Genomic DNA, 22911 nt, shown 5'->3' on the forward strand with positions numbered 1-22911 from the left:
TCATTACACCTCTCCACTTTCTTGTCTATAAAATACAGATACTTATCTAGTCTAGCTTGCAGAGCTGTGGTGAGAATTAAAACTATTGAGAGTGTACTCACCAAATGGTACCCACCCATTATCATTATTTAACTAGTATACTCATTACTTTAACAAGAACTAAAGATACCATATAGTGGATATGCCATAATGTAAGAAAACAACTTTGACTATATGAGATCACTAAGCAGCATGTCATAGGGGCAAATATTCATATCCTTTCATATTTTTGTAATGATTATTGCTTCTTGCATATATGGTTCTTCCTAATATTATTACTAAGAGTTAACAGTTTTATTAGACAATAGTCAAACACTGTAACAAAGATCTGCTTTGTAAATTATTCCTATTGTGGCTATGTACAAAATGAAGAAAACCGAGAAGAAAAGGTTATATACTGAACAATTCTACAAAGATATTTGTTAAAGAAATATTGATTATTAATGCCTGCTCCTTTATATATGCATTAATCAACAGTAAGACAAAGCCAAATTCTAAGGTTCCACTGAGTAGTTCTGGTGTCAACATATTTTACCTTTTAATTCTGAACACCAACGTACCCTTTTAAAAATGGTGCTATCCTCCTATCAGATACTTTTAGTTTAGTTTTTTTTTTTTTTTTACTGCCTGCCCATCAAGAGCTAGGGTATCTACCTAACCCTACTAGTCAACTTTGTCTCTGGAATAAACCAATGAATTCATATGCCCATGACACAGGCCACATACCTCCTGCACAACTACTTATGGCTTTTGTCCAGAAAAGCACCATCATAAATCCTGCATAAGAGTTGCAGAAGACAAGGCTAAAAGGGTTGAGAGCAAAGTCTCTGAGTAAAAATCTTTGAATTTAGACATCCTCTAATTAAGCAATAGGAGGAAAAGAAATATTTAAGGAAAAAAATAACATGATGAAACTAGAAATTACTAAGCAGAAACAAAGACCAAAACCAGTTAAGCCCTTTATAATATTGTATTATCAAATTCGAAATAAACTTTCACTCAGTTGTCTAAATGGTGTTTTTTGTTTTGTTTTTGGAAAGGGGGGAAGAAAGGAGGAATTAGGAAGCTTTGAAGTATATCAACATCATCATAGCAGTTAAGATTTATTAAACAATATGTGGCAAGTACTGTATACATATTAGCTTACAAGATTACCTCTTCTATAGGCTCTGTTGCTTACAAAAGAGAAAACTAAAGTAAAACAAGGCCAAATAACTCGCCCAAAGCCATTCAGCTAGTTAGTAAAGAAGCTGGGGTTTGAACCCAAGCAGTCTAACTCCAGTACATACATACACAAGCACATACAACCATTTATATATAAATCATCAAGACTTACTGCACAAAAAAAGAGCCAATTTTCACATGTTGAAAGAGGACCTGAGGGACGCCTGGGTGGCTCAGTCGGTTAAGCATATGCCTTCGGCCCAGGTTATGACCCCAGGATCCTGGGATCGAGTTCCACATCGGGGTCCTAGCTCAGCAGGGAGCCTGCTTCTCCCTCTGCCTGCTCTGCCTGTTTGTGCTCACGCGCTCTCTCTCTCTCTCTCTGAAAAATAAATAAAATCTAGAAAGAAAGAAAGAAAAAGAAAGAAAGAAAGAAAGGGAAAGAAAGAAAGGGAAAGAAAGAAAGAAAGAAAGAAAGAAAGAAAGAAAGAAAGAAAGAAAGAACGAACAGATGAACGGGACTTTATCTCCATTTTGACCCTAATTTGTACTTTCTAACTGGTTAAGTTCTTCTTTCCAGCTTATCTTTTAACTCAGGCAAAGAGCCCAGTGGGCAAAGCATCTTGTGATGGATCAACTACCCTTCAAGCAATCGGGACTGCTCCAATACCAGCAAGCTGTCACATGATTGACCCCAAGACAATGATCAACCTGACCTTTACTGCCCACCTGCATGTACCCACTGGTCTTTGTCCCACATTTTCCTTATATAAACATAGAACTATTTTCAGCACGTTGAAGACAGTCTTTGAGATGTTAGTCGGCTTTCTTTTGGGTGTTGGCCTCACTGAAATAAATCCCTTTCTTGTTTCACCACCACTGGTCTTTCTGCTTTGATTTTGTCAGCAGTCTTTTTGGGACCCCTAGAGCTAGGTCCTCTTGCACCCATGGGACCTGGTTATAATGTAAATGTCACTTCCTGACTTGCTTTAAGTCATTTTAAAACCAGAGGATGAAATTACAGAAGAAGATTTAAAATATTTTGTATCTGAGCACGAAATAAACTCTGGTCTAAAACTCTTAAAACTGGGGCGCCTGGGTGGCGCAGTCGTTACGCATCTGCCTTCGGCTCAGGGCGTGATCCCGGCGTTATGGGATTGAGCCCCACATCAGGCTCCTCTGCTATGAGCCTGCTTCTTCCTCTCGCACTAGCCACCCCCCCGCCTGTGTTTCCTCTCTATCTCTGTTAAATAAATAAAATCTTTAATAAATAAATAAATAAATAAATAAATAAATAAAACTCTAAAACTACAGCAAATGCAACTGTCAGTAGCAAATAGACATTATGAAACCAATTGGGCACAAGCAATATACCAATCAAAAAATTTTTTCTAGACTCATCTTTCATGTTAGTTCATGGTAATATCTATTAATTTTAATAATAGTGCACTATTCGCTGTGTACAGCAGAATAAGCAAAAAGCTGAGTTCTATATTCTAATTATAGTTGAAATTTTGAGACTGACTTGTTACAAATATATTCATGTAAAATGCACAGCCTACAAACATTTTAGAGACTCCAGCTATGTGAGAGGAACCATTCCTAGCAAAGCTAAGCAAGATATTTAAGTGAGTAAATGACCTTGTCCCCCAAAAGCCCACAGAATCAAAGATGGTATTATTAGAATAAAGGACAAAAATCACATGATCATCTCAATGGACACAGAAAAATCCAACCCCCTTCCATGATAAAACACTCAAGGAAAAGAGAACTTCTTCAACCTGACAAAGGGCATGTATGAAAAACCTACAGTTCACATCATACTTAGTGCTTAAAGACTAAAATTAATATTTTCCTGTTAAGCTCAGGAAAAAGACCGGATGTCCACTCTCACCATTTCTATTCAACATATACAGGATATTCTGGCTGGGGAAAACAGACAAGAAAAAGAAATACAAAGTGTCCAGACTGAAAAGGAGAAGTAAAATAAAACTATTCTATTCATAAAAGACATGATCTTGTATATGAAAATTCTAAGGAATCCACTAAAAAACACCTATTTGAACAAATAAATAAGTTTAGTAAGGTTGCACAACACAAGATCAACACACAAAAATCAACTGTACTTCTACACACTGGCAATAAACAATCTGAGAAATAAAGTTAAGACAACAATTCTATTTACAATATCACAAAGAATAAAATACTTCAGAATAAATTTATCCAGCGAAATGCAAGACTTGTATACTGAAAACTACAAAACACTGTTGAAACAAGATCTAAGTAAGTGGAAAGATATCCCATATTCATGGAACAGAAGACTTAATATTGTAAAGATGGTAATAGTCATCAAACTGATCTACAAAGTTAACACAATCTCTGTCAGAATCCCAGCTGTTTGTAGAAATTAACAAGCTGAGCCTAAAATGAGCTTAAAAGTAATGTGGAAATGCAAGAGACCCAGCATAGCCAAAACAATCCTTACAAAGAAGAACAAAGTTGGAAGACTCACATTTCCCCAATTCCAAAACTTAATGCAATATTACAGTAATCAAGACAGTGTGGTATTAGCATAATTACTATACAGCTAAATCAACAGAATGAACTGAGAATCCAGAAATAAACATTTATAATCAATTGACTTTGGATGTCCAGGATGTCAAGAAAACTCAATAGATGGGGGTGCCTGGGTGGCTCAGTCGGTTAAGTGCGGCCTTCTGTTCAGATCATGATCCAGGAGTCCCGGGATTGAGCCCCGCATCAGGGTCCCTCCTTGGTGAAGAGTTTGCTTCTCCCTCTGCCCCTCATCCTGCTCTTGTGCTCTCTCTCACTCTCTCAAATAAATAAATAAAATCTTATAAAAAAAAAAAAGAACATTCAATAGAGAAAGAATAGTCTTTTCAACAAATGGCCCTGGGACAACTGGATATCTACGGGACAAAGAATGAATTTGACCTCTATCTCACAGTATATAAAAAATATTAACTCAAAATAGAAACCTAAATTCAAGAGCTAATACTATAAAACTCTTAGAAGAAAACATACATCTTTGTGACCTCAGATAAGGTTGTAGCTTCTTAGATATAACCCCAAAAGCATAAGCCACAAAAGAAAAAAAATAGATAAACTGGACTTCATTAACATTAAAAGCATTATGTGCTTCAGAGGACATCATCAAGAAAGTGAAAAACACAGTCCACAGAATAGGAGAAAATATTTGTAAATCATATATCTAATAAGGATTTAATATCCAGAATATATAAAGGGCTTTTACAAATGAACAACAACAAAATAATCCAATTTAAAAATAGAGAAAGGATATGAATAGACATTTCTCAAAAGAAGATACACAAATAGCCAAAATAAACATGAAAAAATGCTCAACATCATTAGTCACTGGGAAATGCAAATCAAAGCCACAATGAAATACCATTTCACCTCCTCTAGTATGATTACAAAAAACAATATAAGAGTTTGTAAGGATGTGGAGAAATGCGAACTCTCAATTAGTTGGCAGGACTGCAAAGTGGTACAACTACTTTGGAAAATAATTGGCAATTCCTCTATGTTAAACACAGAGTTACCATATGACTCAGAAATTCCACTCCCAGGAATATAAACAAAAGAAAACATACATGCAAAACTTCTACACAAATGTTCACAGCATTATTTCTAATAGCCAAAAAAAGAGGAAAATCCAAATGTCTAGCAACTGACTACTGGATAAATAATATGCAGTGTATTTATACAATGAAATATTCAACCATAAAAAGAAAAGAACCTCTAATACATGCTATAATATGGATAAACCTTAAGGACATTATGCTAAGTAAAAGGAGCCAATCATAAAAGACTACATATTACATGATTCCATTTATATATGAAATGTTCACAATAGATGAATCCATAGAAATAGAAAGTAAATAAATGGTTGTGAAAGACTGGGTGGATAGGGTAAGGCAAAGTAACTGCTAAATAGGTATGGGGTTTCCTATTGGGGTAAAGAAAATGTTTGGAAGTTAAGAAATGATGATGACTGCATTACTCAATGGATATAATGAAAAGCGCTGAACCACACACTTTAGAAGGGTAAATTTTATGCTATGTAAATGTATCTCAATAAAATTATTTTTAAAAAAAAGAAGAATCAGCTCGTATGAATGATAAATGATGATACAAATAGGCAAAAACAAAAGACTGAATTTAAGGCCAAAAATGACTTCAATTATTAATAAAACAAATTAAAACATTATATTCTTAAATATAGTTTTAAAAATCCCTTTCGTCTAGGATTTAAAGCATCTCTCACAAGCAGTGAATGAATTTAACTATTTAGCAACTTAACTGAAATGCAGCATAGTAACAGGTAAAAAAAAAAAATCACACTACAGTTTAGCATTTTTGCAATTAAGCTCTTTATTTCCGTCTGTCTTGCACTCAATTTTTAAATATTTTTATTTCATTCAAGATTTAAACACAGGAAGTATTTAACAGATGAGACACAACAAAGAAGACCCTTTATAAGCTTTTAAAATTCCATTAATCTATAAGCTCAGCCTATTCATTTTACCTTCCAATCATTTGTTAGGCTGTTATTACAATCACAGCAATAGTTCCTCTGTTTATTCCGCCTTCTGGGAATTCTACCGTACTGTCAGCAAAGCAGAAGAAAAAAACAGTCAAAGAAGCAGGCAATGGGACCCCAGCCAGTGGTAAATTCTGAGAGTACAGCTTCTAAGCAAGTTTTCACTGCTCTTACTACCACTGTGTCTTGTGCACATATTTTGGCAACCTCTGCTTTTATGAAGAATGAGGTAATATCACGACAGTATATATTTAGTAAATTAGTAAGATTTTTAAAGATTATATATCTTCTCAGAGAATCTGTTCATCAATTCCTGTCAATGAAAAAAAGGCCAAAGATAGTATTGGCATTATTCCAACCTATACAGAAGTGACACATTCAATTTTCCAAACTAGGAATAGAAGACTGGAATACATATAAAATGAAAAGCAACTGGAGAACTTTGATAACCTGTGCAGTTTCTGAAAATACATTTATATTCTGCAAAGTTTAAAGATGAGGATACAGATAATGAACTTTTCATGAACTCATAAGTGACTAATAAATTACCCCACAGTATCATAAATTCAATTATATAATATTGTGTGAAAGTAACTTTCATTGAACACATATTCTGCTAACAAACCAAGAATGACTCTGAAGGGTAAACTGTTCCTCCCTGATTAAAATTATCCATCATAAACCCTGATGATTTCCACTAACTTCTGTTACCATTTATTTTAGTGCATTCTTATACTTCAAGGTGCTGCTACTCTCAACCGGCTTAATACTCTGAATAAAAGCTCAGTAGATGATTTTTATTTTTAATGGCTTAAGTCTTGAAGAAACTTAACCACAGTGTGATGATTTTCAATAATAAAGTTAAAATCTAAACACCACCACAATGTGGTCAAAGAATATTGATGAGAGCATTCTATCAATGAAGAGGAGGAACTTCAGCATCACACCAACCCCACCATTTAGTGTAAACATAAACAACAATCCTTGAGCAGCTGAGAGGTTTCATTTCTGTTATTCCACAATACGAGAAATAAGTGAGAGTCAACAAATAAAAGAAGCAGTACATCATATATTTATCCTATTCAAAAAAATGGAAATATTTCAAATGATCTGTGCTAAACACGACAACCTATGTGCGCTGCAGCTTTCTCATCTGGGATCGCTTCCCCTGCCTCCTCCACCTGATCCATGTGACGACCGCCTGCCTGCAAGACCTCAGAGGCTGAAGACTCCAGGGGGACCTCTTCATGAAGGGAGAGCGGGGAATCCTTACACTTTAGTGAGTTTTACCTCCAAGAGCTCCACCGGGTTCCCACAGCAAACATATGAGAAAATTCCCCTCCTGCTTCCAGCAATGGGTGGGGAAAAGCAACGATTTTTAAATACACTGAGCATTCTGTTCTTAACAAGATCTTCCCTCAGGAGAAACTAATGGGAGCCTAAACAGCTGGGGGTTTGTCAGAGCTGAACTGACACAGCGGAAGGGAAATACCCCCCTCCAACCCACTCCAGCCATCCTAACTCACCTGGGGGTGGGGGGAAGGGGTGACTAAGAATCATTTGTGAAGTTCACAGTTCAGAAGCACAGGCTCACTGAAAGACTAAGATCTAATCATAGGACAACAGGACGCTTCTCCTCCCCTCACACCTTACCACCAAAAATGAATCTAGATACAAACCTTGTACTGTTCACAAAAAATTAATTCAAAATGAATCACAGACCTAAATGTGAAATGCAAACCTATAAAACTCCTAGAAGATAACATAGAAGAAAACTTAGATGACCCCGAGTATGCCAATGACTTTTCAGGTACAACACCAAAAGCACCACCCATGAAAAAAAAAATTGATAAGCTGGACTTCTTTAAAATTAAAGCCTTCTGCTCTGTAAAACACAAGGTCAAGAGAATGAGAACACAGGCCATAGACTTGGAGAAAATATTTATAAAAGACACAACTGACAGAAGGCTGTTATCCAAAATATACAAAGAACTCAAACTTCAACAAGAAGAAAATGAGGGGTGCCTGGGCAGTCCAGTTGGTTTGACTCAGGTCATGATCCCAGATTCCTGGGATAGAGCCCAGCGTTGCGGGGGGGGGGGGGGGGGGGGAAGGGGGAGCCTGCTCAGCAGAGAGTCTGCTTCTCCCTCTCCCGCTTACCGTACTTGTGCTCTCTCTCACTCTCTCTCTCAAATAAGCAAATAAAATCTTGAAAAAAAAAAAAGGAGAAAATGAACTCAATCAAAAAATGGGCCAAAGACGTTAATAGACACCTCACCAAAGATATACAGATAGCAAACAAGCATATGAAAAGATGCTCCATATCATACGTCACCAGAGAAATGCAAATTAAAACAAGGAGTTACTGCTACAAACTTAGCAAAATACCCAAATTCCAAAACTGACAACATCAAATGCTGATAAAAATGTAAATCAATAGAACTCCTGTTCACTGTTGGTGAGAATGCAAAATGGTACGGCTACTTTGGATGACAGTTTGGTAGTTTCTTACAAAACCAGATACACTCTTACCATACATGCAATCTAGTAATTGCACTTGTTGGTATTTACCCAAAGAAGCTGAAAGCTTATATCCACACAAAAACCTGCAGAGGGATATTTATAGCTGCTTCATTCATAATTGCCAAAACTTGGAGGGAACCAATTTGCCCTTCAGTAGGTGAATGGATAACTAAACTGTAGTACATCCAGGCAATGGAATATTACTCAGCATTGAAAAGAAATGAACTATCAGTCATGAAACGACACAGAGTGAAAGTTAATAAGTGAAAGAAGCGAATGTGAAAGGGCTAAAAACTGTGATTCCAACTACAGGGACATTCTGGAAAAGGCAAAATTCTGGAGACAATAAAAAGAACATTGGTTACCAGGAGTTGGGGGGTGAAAGGCAGGAAGGGATGAATAGGTGGAGCACAGAGGATCTTTAGGCAATGAAACTATACTGTATGATATTATAGTGGTGGATACATGCCATATATTTGCCAAAACCCGCAGTATGCATAACAGCAAGAGTGAACCCTAATGTAAACCACGGACTTTGTATGATAATGTTTCTCTGTAGGTTCATCAATTATAACAAATGTCCCACTCTGGTGGGGGATGTAGATAATGGAGGGGTTATGCTGAGTGCAGAGAGGGAAATGTGGGAAAACTCTGTACCTTCTGCTGAACCCAAACACTGCTCAAAAAAATAGTCTATTTTAAAAATTAATACTAATAAATGAAATTAGTCATGTGGCTAACTCATGATTATAAGGGTGGACATAATTTTACTGCTGACTCACAATTTTAACATTCTGCTAGTCTGCTATTTAAGCAAAACTATAATGTACTATTCTGCAGTAAAAATTTAATAAAATGCTAAAAATAACTGTGGAAGATGCATAGATCAACACTTAAAACTTCCTTAATGCAACATAACTAATATTTTACAATAAATTTCCAATGGTACTTGAAAAATTATGTCAGTTAACTGCTTTCTTTTCATGTGAATGAAAGTAATATCAAAACAAAAAAGTAACTGCAGCATCTAGACTAACTTCTAGTATTCACTAGTTACCTCTTCCACTATTACTTTGAGTAAGAATTTTTTATTATTGGTAAACAAATTAGAGCTGTTGAAAAATATTCATTCTTACTATTCCTTGCTTTGGGGTTAGGATTGTCTCTACAGGGGTAAAATGAATTACATTTATTATCACAGGCAATTATTTAGAATAGCTTTTGATATATAAATATACTTTGAAATGAACCACTTGCTCAGTCTATAAGAAATACAGGCATAAATAGTGGTCTAGGTTAGAGAAACAAGAAAGAATGTACATTCCGACATATCAGGTAAAAACAATCTTTCATCCCAGCATCCATTCTCAGATGCTTAATGGCTAAGTTCTTTTCTCAAGTATGACAAAGTGAATTTTAAAAGAAAAATACAACCCATTATGAAAAATATAGTACAGAGACTGAATAGATGGGAAAGTCTGTTGAAACACTTTTTCTCCTTTTCAAAAGACAAAAAGAAAAAAAATACACAAAAGGAAAGCAATTTAGCAGAAAGTACTGCAATAGCTGATGCCACGAGATTTATAGTCACCTCTGACAGAGTACTGCTGTGAAAAAGCAGAGGTACCGCTATTACAAGGAAAGATTATGTACTTTCAAGAAAGGGTAGGATTAATCACTCTTCAATAGACAACCTCACCAAGAAAACGTCAAAAATTCTAGACAGCATTTACTGAAAGGGAAACACAAACAAAACTTAAACTAGGGATATACAAAATCCCTAATTTAAAATTTTAAAAATCTTGTTATTTAAACAGAAACTACCATATAATTTCTAAGACTATATATTTTACAAGTAACATGTGCTAAGCAAACCTTAATTTTCAAATGAAGAACATAAAACCAAAAGTATTAGCTATTTTTTAGTTCAAACCGCTTTATTTTTTCCATTTTAAGGGAATCTAAATTACTTTAGAACAGCATTCATTTTTAATATTATTTATCTATTTAAAGTAGGCTCCACACCTAATGTGGGCCTTGAACTCACAATTCTGAGATCAAGAGTCATATGTTCTACTGACTGAGCCAGCCAGGAGCCCCTCAACACTCATTTTTAAATCACAGCACCAGTAAAGAAATATGCTCAGCATGCCATCATTATTTGTCTTATGTAACAACTTCTACTGGTGACTAACACCAGTTAGAGAAACAGAATCAAGTAGAAATTAGCCTTATTTACTGAATAAAATACTTATTGCTACTTGAAAATGATGCAGTGAGCAACTACAAAAATTTTTCAAAAAGCAGATCTAATTTCAGTTTCCAATTAAAGTATCACACATTCTTCCCAAGGGACATGCAATATATCCAACTCTAAGAATGTAATCATTAACTTGAATTTGCTTCCAGGAACTTTATGAGTTTGTTTGTTTGTTTGTTTTTTTAATACATTATTTTTCAGGTTGTTTTCTTCCACAAATGAAATTTGATTATTTTTTTTCATCAAAATTTGCACACAACTACAAAATTGCAGTATTTTAGTAAAATGCTTACATTCACTTTTATCTTTAAAAGTTCTCTATCTATGGGCACCTACGTGGCTCAGTCAGTTAAGTGTCTGTGTTGGGCTCAGGTCAGGATCCCAGGGTCCTGGGATTGAGAGCTCCTCGTTGGACTCCCAGCTTAGCAAGAAGCCTGCTTCTCCCTCTCCCTCTGCCCCAACTCTCCGGCTTGTGTGACCCTCCCCTCCTGCTTGTGTGCTCTCTCTCTCAAATAAATAAAATCTTTAAAAAAATAAAAAAATAGAAGTATCTATCTAAATGTATCTACATCTCTATATAATATTAATGAAAATATTAAAAAGCTACAATGCAAACATTTTTAATTAAAATTAGGTAGTAAGGGTCTCAAGCTAAATACTTCATTAATAGAAATGATTACTGAACTGTCCCTGAAAGATGCCTAATTAAGCATCTTTGTTATGTTAATCCCCACCAAAAAAAAAAGCCTTTTCCATAGGACCAAAAAATATTTATGAAAGTAATTTAACCTGGCATATAGAAGTACTATGTATCATTAAGAATTACTTATTTTTTCTTAAACCATTTTCTATTTATGACTAAAAGATTAAATTTAAACGTATAAGTTTCACAAATTATACTTGCATTAACTATAAAAATGCCTGTAGTAGTTCCTTCCTGAGCATTCCTCACCACTACTGACTTAAAAGCAAGGCAGCCTGATGAACTAAAACAGGGATTGACAAACTTTAGCCTATGGGCCAAATCCAGGCCACTGCTTGTTTTTATAAATAAAGTTTTATTAAAACACATCTATATTCCTTCCTTCACATATTGTCTATGGATGCTTTTGTGCTACACCGCCAGAGTTGAGTAGTTGTGTCAGAAACTAAAAGGCTAATATATTTACTCTCTAGCCCTTTACAGAAGAAGTTTGCTGACTCCTGAACTAAGAATCTAGATCTTCATGATTTTAAATGCATGCAAGCGCGCGTACACACACCCATCTTCTATATGATCTTTAGTAGAGAACCTATTAAGTTGATCATTTAAGAATCTGTGTTCCTGGGGTGCCTGGGTGGCTCAGTCTGTTGAGCGGCTGATCTCTGGTGGTGATCTCAGGGTCCTGAGATCAAGCCTCCCGTGGGGCTTCACGCTCAGCGGGGAGTCCGCTCCAGGACTCGCTCTCTCCCTCTGCCCCTCCTCCTCACTTTAGAATAGCTAAATCTTAAAAAAAAAAAAAAAAAAAAAAAAAAAGACTCTGTGTTCCTTCCGTTGTGATTTTAGAATTGTATACCAACTACTGTCCAGTTTCTGGACTCTTGATAAAACAAACGATACTGGTTAATTCTGTTTCTCATTGCTTTAAACTCCACTGCATCTTCTCATATGTGGAAATGTTTCTGACAGTTTGTTTTGTTTTTTTTTTTTTTTTTTTTAAAGATTTTATTTATTTATTTGACAGAGATAGAGACAGCCAGCGAGAGAGGGAACACAAGCAGGGGGAGTGGGAGAGGAAGAAGCAGGCTCATAGTGGAGGAGCCCAATGTGGGGCTCGATCCCACAACGCCGGGATCACGCCCTGAGCCGAAGGCAGACGCTTAACCGCTGTGCCACCCAGGCGCCCCTGACAGTTTGTTTTAAAAGAAAATACCACTCAATATTATAGCTATAATTTCAAAAAGGTCTAATTTGAGCTATTTAAAAATGTCTACATATAACTTATAAAGACGGGTAACGTGGAAACTTAGATTTTAAATGCTGAATTAAGAAAAAGATGGCTACATGGGTGGAACTGGGAATGAATTAAATCAAATATATAATCACAAAGACAAAGGCACTGAGTTTTAAAGATAAGAATTATTTTAACAGGGAAAAAAATATTCTAGATTGAAGGAATCGCTAAACACATGGCCCTTTGTGGAACAGAAAGTAGTAAGAAGCGAACTGTGTCAACAATTCTTTCCCCTACTTACCCTCCACAGCCAAAAAAGAAAAAAAGTTATGCAGTAAACAAAACTAGTGTCCAAAATTTCTTCAAAATGAGACACAAGAAAGCAAGAGATTAAAGCAACTGGGATTACTAAATCCAAAAGTAGTAACTACTAGGTATTTAAATTCTTCAAAAATGTTAAAAGTTATAACGTTAATATATGGAAGATAAGTTGGTTATCTTTCTTCTTTATTGTTGCAAACAAAAGTTAGAAATACGTTCACCTTGAAGTATAATATAATTATATTATAAACATAACCATCTTTATAGAAAGAAGTCTGAGTAATTAAATCAGAAGGTACTGCTTCTTAGAATTATTTAGGTCATATGTGACTAAGGGAAGAGAGATGTATCAAGTACCTTTCAGCAGTCCTTCATGAAATCTTAGTTTATTTCATACAAATCAAGGGAATAATTACCTTGTTTTACTTCCCAAGAAGTTTTGAGGTACTTTATTATGATTAAAATCTATATTAATAAAAGCCATTCAAACATAAAAGGTGGTACATAGTAAAATGCCCTTTTCCATGTATCATTCTGTTATATTCTCAACAGATCTGTTTACGTCAAACCAAAAACATTTCATTATCTGTAATCCCAAGGTACTGTACCTTCTGATGATGATAATATGCCAAATCACTGCAGGAAATTCTCATTTAAACATTACGAAACAATACTGACGCTTTACTAATTTTCTTCTTACAAATAACATGTTAACTTCCAATGCATGAAGTTAAAGCCAAACAAAAACAACCAAAGCTTACCTTTTATTTAGTGATACTCACCCCTACAGCCCAATTATTTACACATACGTTACTAGTTACTACTACTCCAAGTTACTAAACAATCACCAAATTTAGCACTCAAATTATATACCAGCAATTCAATAGTCTCTATATTAAATCTCATATAAAAATTAATAAAATCATGTGATTAGGAACTGTGAAAATTAGTAATGGGAAACCTCACTAAAATAGGAGCTGGAAGGTTTTGGCAGGGAAGTTCTCATGCCCTACCACTTGTGGTTAGTTGCAGAGCTAACAGGAAGAGATGCACCTGACCATGCAGTGGATACTACTCTACTACTTCAGCCAGAGAAGGAGACACTTTCCTCATCACCCCCCTAAGGCAACAGCTCCACAAATGAGAAGCCACAACACTTTGAACTCTTGGGTTTACTCCAATGGACTAGGTACTTCCTGTCTTCCCAACTTACCCCTTATCTCCTTAAAAAAGGGTTCCTGTCCTTTGTTCCCTGCACCTGCCTACAGTTTTTCAGCAGCTGGTTTGTTCCAGGTTGCAATTCTTTTATTTTCTAATAAACCCATCTGTTACTGGTAAAAAACTGACAGTTTTACTTTTAAGGTTAACAAAATTCAGTATTAATTTTACGTAATTTCATTTCAACTTTATATCCTTACTATTTACACCCAAGATAGGAAAGTAAGTAAACTTGGTTAACAGTATTTTTAAAATACCCACGTTTCCTATGTCATAATGACACTTTACCTGTCATACAATAAAAATGCAATAACCTAGTATCTTAAGTATTCAACATGAGTTGTGCTTCAACAATGAAAAAAATGCATGTTTTTCATATGCTCTTTCCTGCTCCCTTTTGTAAACAAAGGTTTACATTTGTGCATCTACTGACTTGGATTTTGAATGCAATCAATGGACACAAAGTAAAAGGCCCCACAATGGGATGGAGTCCAGTACTTTATCCTCTTTAATAGGCACTCAGAACAATCAATCAGAAGACGGCTCTAAACAGAAATGGTTCAGAGCATGGCCAAATCCTGCATAGAAAAAGAAATTCTAAGATCCTAGAGCTAGAAAGACTCCAGATATCACACATCCCAATTTCCCCATTTTATAGGAAAGGAGACTGTAGCCCAGACTAAATTTTGCCTGGCTTCACCAAAATTAGTCTGAACACTAGAACACAAATCCTCTAAAGATAAAGTCATCCTTTGAAAATTCCTTTACCTTTTCCCTTCAGGATGGCAAAATCAGGTTATGATTTTAAAAGTAAGTGATACTAAAAAAACAAATGGAAAACAAAGAATACCAAACAAATAAAAACCCATCTACCTAAGGCAGAAAGGCTTATTAAGCAGACTTGATTCCCTACTAATTTTCAATTCCATTCAGATTCTATCATACCTTGTTTCCCTCAAAAAGAAATTCACTGCAAAGTAACTGCTTCCAGGCAGGCATCCTTTCTGGTTGTTTCTAATGTAAAAGTGCCTATTCCTCCTGCTGCAGTAGTTCACGCTGAGAATCACAACCTACTGCTGCTGACACAGTACTCATTCTTCCTTTTATACAAAGTCCTCTTTAATAAAGAGCTAAGAGTTGAGAAGTAAAAGTATTTCGAAGTCCTCCTTTCTCCTCTGGAGCTAGCATTCCAAATGACTAGAATTCTTCCATGGACAAAAAGGATGGCAGGGAAGAAGATGAGATAAAAATCTGGCTTAATTCTAGGTAAATTTCACTTTTAGCTGTTTCACTTTTAACTAGTTTGAACAAAAATCAGATTTCTAAATTTTTCCAATACTGTAATTGTTTTGCAAAATAAAACTAATAAGCAGCAAGTCAAACATTCTAATGCTATCTTACAAGTACAAAATCACTAAACATTTATCGCCTTCTATGCGCAAGAAACTTTCACATATATTATCCTATTATATCTCAAGAGCAATGTTGCAACCTTGTGATTGAGGAAAAAAAGTCATTTCAATGATTCTTAAAGAAAAAAAAAGAACAGTACCTTTTCAAGATGTTTTTAAAAGATTGCATTAGTTACAAAAATAAATGAAATTAAGGCCTTCTTAAATAGTGCCTGGCACCTAGTTGCCTCTCAGCAAGTATTGCTAAAATAATGACAGACCTGAATATTAAAACTACAGAAAACTTTCATAATATCATATATTGAATATTCACCAAAACGGTCTCTGCATGGCCTTTAAAGCTACACATACGCATTGTTGCATTTAATCCTGATGCTAACCTCATGACCTCAGTAGGATTATTATCCTATTTAACTGGTGAACAACCTGGGCTAAATCCAGCAGAACACCTGGAACTATGTGAGGCTAGGCTGCCATATTGACAGCAGGCGCAATCCTGGCATTTAGTAGGTAGATGCCAGGGATATTAAATAGCCTGCAATGTGCTGGACAAACCCACAGAATTATCCGGTCCAAAATGCTACCACTATTGAGAGACACTGATCAAGAATAAATAGATAATTACAATGATTCCTCACCGAATAACACTCAAGATAACTCAGGTCAACATTCAAGGTTCTCCACCAACTGGCTCCTACTTCTGTCTCCAATTCAATTAGGATCACTATTCCAAACTGGCTGTTTAGTACTCCTCTTGACTATCATAATTCGCTTCTCTACTGTTGCCCATACTGTTTGCCTAGAATAATTTTCCTAGACCCCCTTCCCTATTACTCTATGTGATCCGTATCTACTAATGTGTCATCAAATGCAATGACTTTTCCTGCAATCTGACTTTGCAGAATGTCAGTAGAGTCCTAAATAATACTCCACATTCAACTGTTTAACTAGTTTAGTCCTTCAGTTAGGGCTGGAAACTTTCTGAAGAATCACATTCTCCATTTCTTTTGTATAATCACCTAGAACAATATGTAGCCACTTGAAATTACAGAATTGTTTCTTGAAGAAATCATCTAATACAGCATCTTCATTTTAAAAGGAAAAAAAAAAAAACACATTGAAAGACACCTAATTCCTTAGTGGCAAGAAAAGAACCAGAATTCAGGTTTATAATCTAATGTTAGCACTTAATAAGTATTGGTTAAATGAACTCCAATGTACAAAAATCAACTTGTGAGCCTGCATTCAGCAACATTACACTGCAGTTTAAAAGACAATCCATGCCTTAAAATAAAAAAGATAATCCAAGCCTTATCAGAGATGCCTATTTTACTGTATCTTCCACAAGTCAAGAAGACAATAAATGAGGTTTTAAAATAATGTTGATAAATATAACAAAAAGTCATACAATTTTTTTAAAAATTCAATAAATTTGAAGTTTCGTTTTTCTGCTTAGTCCTTGAAATAGTCACACATAAAATGACTTCATTGTATTTAGACAAAAATACATTACAAATATCAGGGTAGCCCCTGGTTACAGTAATTCAAAATTATACTAGTAAACCAGGAGTCTAGATAAGGACAACAATAACATTACTAGAAATGCCTTCATTCTTTAGTTAAAACCTCTTTTTCCCTTTGTAGACATTGATATGAAAATAATTATATATTTTATCCCAATAATTTTCAAACCTGGATTAATCATAAGAATCAAATTATACCTATTTCTACATAACAAAAAGAAGAGGAATTAAGATAATTAAATCACATCACTACTATATGACTTAGAATATAAAATTATGTTTTCCTGCTTCCCATCAGTACATTCCAACCTCATATTCATTCCAGAAGCCAAGAAAACTGAACATAAAGCATGTTTACAGTATCATTCACTTGCTATATGTTAATGCAGGAAACCTATTAAATTTATCTTGCCTCATTACTGGTTAGAAAATTATTCCAAAATTCAGATTTTCACTAATTCTTATCTGCAAACATTAGATATCAGATGTAACTTTCTCATCTAGTTTTTTAAATACCTCTAAGTAGATTAGTTTAGTATAGTCCAACATTCAGGAAGACATTCTATAAGTCAGATTAGACATGTAATGCAAATTCTAATAGCCCAATCCTACTTCTGAAAACATCTCCTACTTTCTGCTCCACAATCAAAGGAACGAAAACACTTTATCTACAAGTATATTTCTGCTTCAAAGTCACTTTTTAGGACAAATTTATTACAGGCTCCGAGAGCCTAATATGAGAAGAAAATAAAGAAAAGGACTAAAAGAAACCAACTGAAATAACAAGAAATATAAAAGAGCAAGAGCAACAGAATATACCTGTAATAAGTCTGCATGTTAAGCCAATATAAAGCTTTGAAATTAGAAACTATTAATTTTAATTTAGCTTTGAAAATAACAAAGAACATAGAAACACAGATCTTAAATTACATATGTGGAAATAAAAAATAAAAAGGTTTTGGTCATTTTCTATAAATCAAAGCCACAATAAATAAAGCTTATAAGCTTATCTAATACTTAAACCAAACAGAAGAAATGACTAGCTGGTATTTACTGGTAGGCAAACCAATTTATCACTCTGGAATGTTCATATAAATCTCATTAAAAAGTAGAAGCATGTTTGGTAAATAGCTTTCCTTACTTCATTCTCAATACAGTAAGAGAGATTCTAAAATTAAAAAAAAATTAGAGTAAAACTGTAAACTATAATTACAGGTTCACTTTCAGTTAGTGTTTAGCTATTAAAATGTATAAGCAAGTCATGTACAAGTGAGGATTTTAGACACCCGATCCTTGCTTTTATTTGGCAATTAGAATCAGGCCTATATTTTAACTTCTTTGTGTCAACTTGCTAATTACTCAAATGCATTAAGGTTAACAATCTTGTCTAAGAAAAATATTTGGTTTTATGAAATTGGACTCACTGGTGGTACTCACTTGCTTTAAAAATAAAAGGGGCAGACTCACTGTTAAAAGAAAAAAAGTTATATACCATTGGAAAATTGAGACTACACTGAGACAAGAGTAAAAGCTGAGCCCATATAAAAGAAAAGCAAAATCTAAAAATAACTAATTTAACTCTTTTTTTTATTTTCTTTTAATCCAGTGATATTTTTGTGGGGGGGGGGGCAAAAAAAAATCTGCTTTTAGTTCCAAACAGTCCACCTAGATCCAACAATGCATTATTCTTGTCACTACATGGATTTTTGCTGAATACGTTGTACCCACACTGACAAAATTAAATTTTTGTCCCATCTTCATGAGACTAAAATAGGAACCTGAAACTAGAAGGTAATGATCACTGGGTTCAGGAATAAAAACAACTTAACACTTGCAGCCAAAAATATTCTAATCTCAAGTATCTAGATATTTGGGCAAGAGCCCTTTAAACATACTCTTAGAAATTCACAGATTCAGCTCTAGCCTGGTCAGATTTTACCATTTTAACAGGAATGTGTGCACTACTGGTATTTACTATAAATGTAGACTTCTCAATAATACATATCAATGGCCCATCCGAAAAGTTTCTTAAGTATTTTGAAAGATAACACACAACGTAAGTGAAACTTAAGGCATATCCTGACACCATACACAGTATTTTTTGAAATAAAGATTTTAAAAGATTATAAGGAAAATCAAGGCAGATGTTTAACTAAAATGTAGGTTCCTCTCCCCTCTTCTCAGGAGCCAGATAAATCTAAAAGGTAAGGGGTAAAGCTCCTTCCTTCTCTTTATTTTACTGACAACAGTAATTCTATTGTGATCATCTAGTGATTTTTTTAATTTACAAACACATTACTTCAATATGTAGAAGCAGATATCCTAAAGATAAACAAAGCATTTACTTTTAAAAGTCTAATGTTTAAGTTTAAAAATAAAGGTATTTTAGTAAAGTATGATTAAATTTCATCATAAAAGCAAACAATTTTATTCGAAGTTCAATAGTATAAAAGTGAGAAGTATTCTCCACTCTTCAGACTAAGAAACTGATCTTGAAGAATGAATAGGAATTTGGAAAAACTATGCTATGACAAAGCTATTATAGTTCATGCATAGTCAGGAAAAATAGTTCTCCTTATATTAATGCTTCAGAGTACAGCTAACTTAACAATTTTTACATATACATAATAAATGTAGGCTACAAAAGGGAAAACATCAAGAGAATATACTTATCCATTTGCATTATACTAACAAAATGCTCTACAACTTCTAGAAATATCAACACTTCATAACTACTTATATAAAATTAATTTACAGGATTTGTCTTCTAATGTTTTTTTCTGAATGGGCAAGTCAGAAACAATTAAATCAAATTCAACCTCTAATTCATTAGTATGATAGGTCATAAATTCAATACCTACCAATGCATAATATTCTTTAAAAGCAATTAAGGTGTGTCCTACGCTATTGCTTTTAAACCTCATTCCAAACCATATTACATTCAAAATACCCAATACCTCTAGTATATATAAGCAGATAGATTTCCCATTAGAAACTTCTAGCTCCTTGCAAAGACAGTAGTTACTACAGCAAAACTTTAGAACTGTATGTGGATACGTATTTAGCTACTATAAACCTAGAGATGATAAACACCCCAGCAACATACAGCCTGAATAGATGTATAATCAAGAGAAAAGCCAACAGCACACGATTTCACAATATATATACCTGATCATACCATTTCTTTGGAATTAAAACAGGAAAAGCAACAAATCAGCAGTACAGAAGGACTGCAGAGAATACAGTAATAGTGGGGGGGAAAAAATGAAAGGATACAGCCTTAAAGCACCAGTCTGAGTTCCGACTGCCAGGATCTTCTGTACAGGATCAAAGGCCAGGGCTGAAGGTTGATAGGGAAATCCATGGCGAACAGTCTAGGGATGGGCAAATGACATCACAGCAACCAAGGCAGCAAGCGGAATTTAAAAACAGAAAAGTCAATACAGGCATTAGAATCTAGAACCAATTATAAGTGATGGAGAACACATACACATGCACTTACTCCCTTAAAAAAAAAAAAAAAAAACTATAAAATCTACATTAACAAAACTTATTCACATAGAACCCGAAATCAAAAAAAGTGTGTGTATATCTCCCAATGTTACACTTTAATTTCTGCTTTTCCATAATACAGATATTATATAGAAGAAACATTTTTATTAACATTCTATACTATCATGTCTGAGACCAAAATACTAAAGTTTTCCAGAGTCAAAAATTCTGTAAATTAATGTAAAAATGCAATTCATGCTTTATTTCAAGTGTGATAACTTTGTTACTTTATTTGGATGCTAAATGCCGAGTACTGCTAAAAAAAAAAAAAAAAAAAGCTGTCGTGCAATTACTTTTGTCAAGGATTCAGTAAAGCAATTATCAAACATCTATACCCAAATTTTGCAATTGTAACAGAATTTAAATAAGTACAACATATATTTTTGCATTTTGTTATTAAACCCTTAATTTTAGGGCATTAGGGCAAAAACATGTTTTTAGACATTTTTAAGAAGCTGACATAGGAACACATGGTATTTTATGGCAGGAATTAATATCAAGACAAGTTTGTATTTCGCACTGAGCAGCCAGTGAATTAATTCGCTGCATCATTCTTTCCGAATTACAGACCGCTATGGGAATGGTGCCATTAATGGGCTAAAATCACAGTACCAACTTTTTAATCAAACATAATGATAAAAGGACCCTGTGATTTCGTATTTTAAGCTTCCTACCACATTTTAAGAGGAAGGTGATAAGCAAATATCCAGTTGAACAGGTTTGGCTTTTCTATGAACAATGTTCATTAGACACTGTTTCCAAAGGAAACTTCGAAGTTGGTGAATTACATTAAAATGCTTGAAAATAAAGGCCCTATGGTTATTAAGAATAGTAAACAAAGGTCGGTAAAATACGTTAGAAGCAACCTTGAAATGACTGCTGCATGTGAAAAGAGGAAAGGAAAAAAAAAAAAAACCCAAAAAGAGTAAGATGATGTCAATCTCCAAAATAACCCACTAAGCAAATGTTTGCTTGAGGAGGAGTGAGCCCTTCATTCGAGATATAATTATTACTGCCGTTCTTTTCCCCCCGCACTCCCATGAAATGCCCGAGCTGCCCCCTAAAACGACCCCAATATTCGCGGGGCTGCGCGCTCCGTTCACCTTGCAGAGCTGGAAGTGCTCGGACTGGAGCGTTTCCTGGATCTCGGGTTCCCGGTTCCCAGCCGGGTGCTGCTGTTGCTGCTGCTGCTGCGAGGCCGAGGACGAGCCGGCGGTCAGGCCGTCCAGCACCTTCCTGATGTTGAATTTCCTCATGGTCTCGGAGGGGCTCCCCCGCAACCCGCGAGGGGAGGTAAGGGGCGTCCCCCGGCGCGGGAAACGAGCCCGAGCCAAGGGCAGCTTCCACCGAGGACACGGAGGAGTGGGGCAGAGTGGGAGTGTGAGGGGAAGGAGGCAGCTGGGGAGAAGCACAAGATAATCCAAACAGGAAATACTGCGACGACGAGAGAGCAGGGGCCACCAGAACCCCGGGCGGCGACCCCTCTTCTTCCGAGGCCGCCGCCGCTCGCTGCGGCTGCTGTGGCGCCGCTTCAGCCACCGCCACCGCCGCCTCGCTCCGCGGCCGGGCAGCACAGCAGTGGCGGCGGCGCCCGGAGCCCGCACTGCCCAGCCTCACCTGGCCGCGGGCTGACTCTGCGCCGCGCCGCCGCCCCGGCTCGCCCCCGCCGCCGCCGCCGCCGCGTCCATGGCCCGCGGCCCCGCCACTTCTCGCCCGCCCCGGTCCCGCAGTCCCTCGGCGCTTCCTCCCGCTCCTGCGCTTCCTCCTCCTCCTCCCGGGGGTCGCTGGCCCTCCGTCCGCGGCCGCCGCTCGGCCTCCCCGCCGCTCAGCGCCGCTGCGCGCCCGGCATCGCACGCAGGGCGCCCGGGGTGGGTCCCCGCGCTCTCCGCCTCGCTCCTCCGCCGCTGGACCAGCCCGCCCTCGCTCCTTCAGAGCCCCCGCTGCCTTCCTCAGGCGCCGCCGCCGCCGCCCAGGCTCCCGCCCCGCCGCTCCCTCCCGCCTGACAGGGCGCCTCGGCACACGACACCAACGCCCGCCCCGAGCAGCAGCGGCAGCCGCGGTTACAGCGCCGGCCGCGGCGGTGGTGGCAGCTGGGCCTCCGCGGAGCGGGGCCGCTGAGCATGCGCACGCGCATCGCAGCCCCCCCCCCCCCCCCAGCCGCGTGCCCCCTCTCCGCGGGAGCGGAGCTGGGGCTTAAATTACCCTCTGCGAAAATCCCAGACCATGGTTAAATTTCTCCCACCCCAATAGCCAGGCCAGAGTATGCAGCTGCTTCTCCTGCAGCTGAGATAGTAAAAATGTTGACTAACGAGCAGCAGGAAGCCTTTATTTTAAATTCGGTCATTAAAGCGGGGTTTTATGCTCTCACCCTTTACGGAGG

The 22911-nt window shown here is 36.6% G+C and overlaps 1 protein-coding gene across 6 annotated transcripts in view; it reads right to left on the reverse strand.

Moving 5' to 3' along the window:
• The window catches only part of STXBP5 (syntaxin binding protein 5), a 164772-nt gene extending 142891 nt beyond the window's left edge, over positions 1 to 21881 (reverse strand). For all 6 annotated transcript variants that reach the window (XM_044386406.3, XM_048225907.2, XM_026504998.4 and 3 more), the window contains exons 1-2: positions 21635 to 21881; positions 20256 to 20353 (exon numbers count right to left, since the gene is read on the reverse strand). In XM_044386406.3, the coding sequence (XP_044242341.1) occupies positions 20256 to 20353; positions 21635 to 21787 (251 nt within the window). In that variant the 5' untranslated portion in view covers positions 21788 to 21881. The remainder of the gene's footprint in view (positions 1 to 20255; positions 20354 to 21634) is intronic.
• Positions 21882 to 22911: the final 1030 nt, after the last annotated feature.

This window comes from Ursus arctos, unplaced genomic scaffold (genome assembly GCF_023065955.2).
Source record: "Ursus arctos isolate Adak ecotype North America unplaced genomic scaffold, UrsArc2.0 scaffold_13, whole genome shotgun sequence".
NCBI classification, from domain to species: domain Eukaryota; kingdom Metazoa; phylum Chordata; class Mammalia; order Carnivora; family Ursidae; genus Ursus; species Ursus arctos.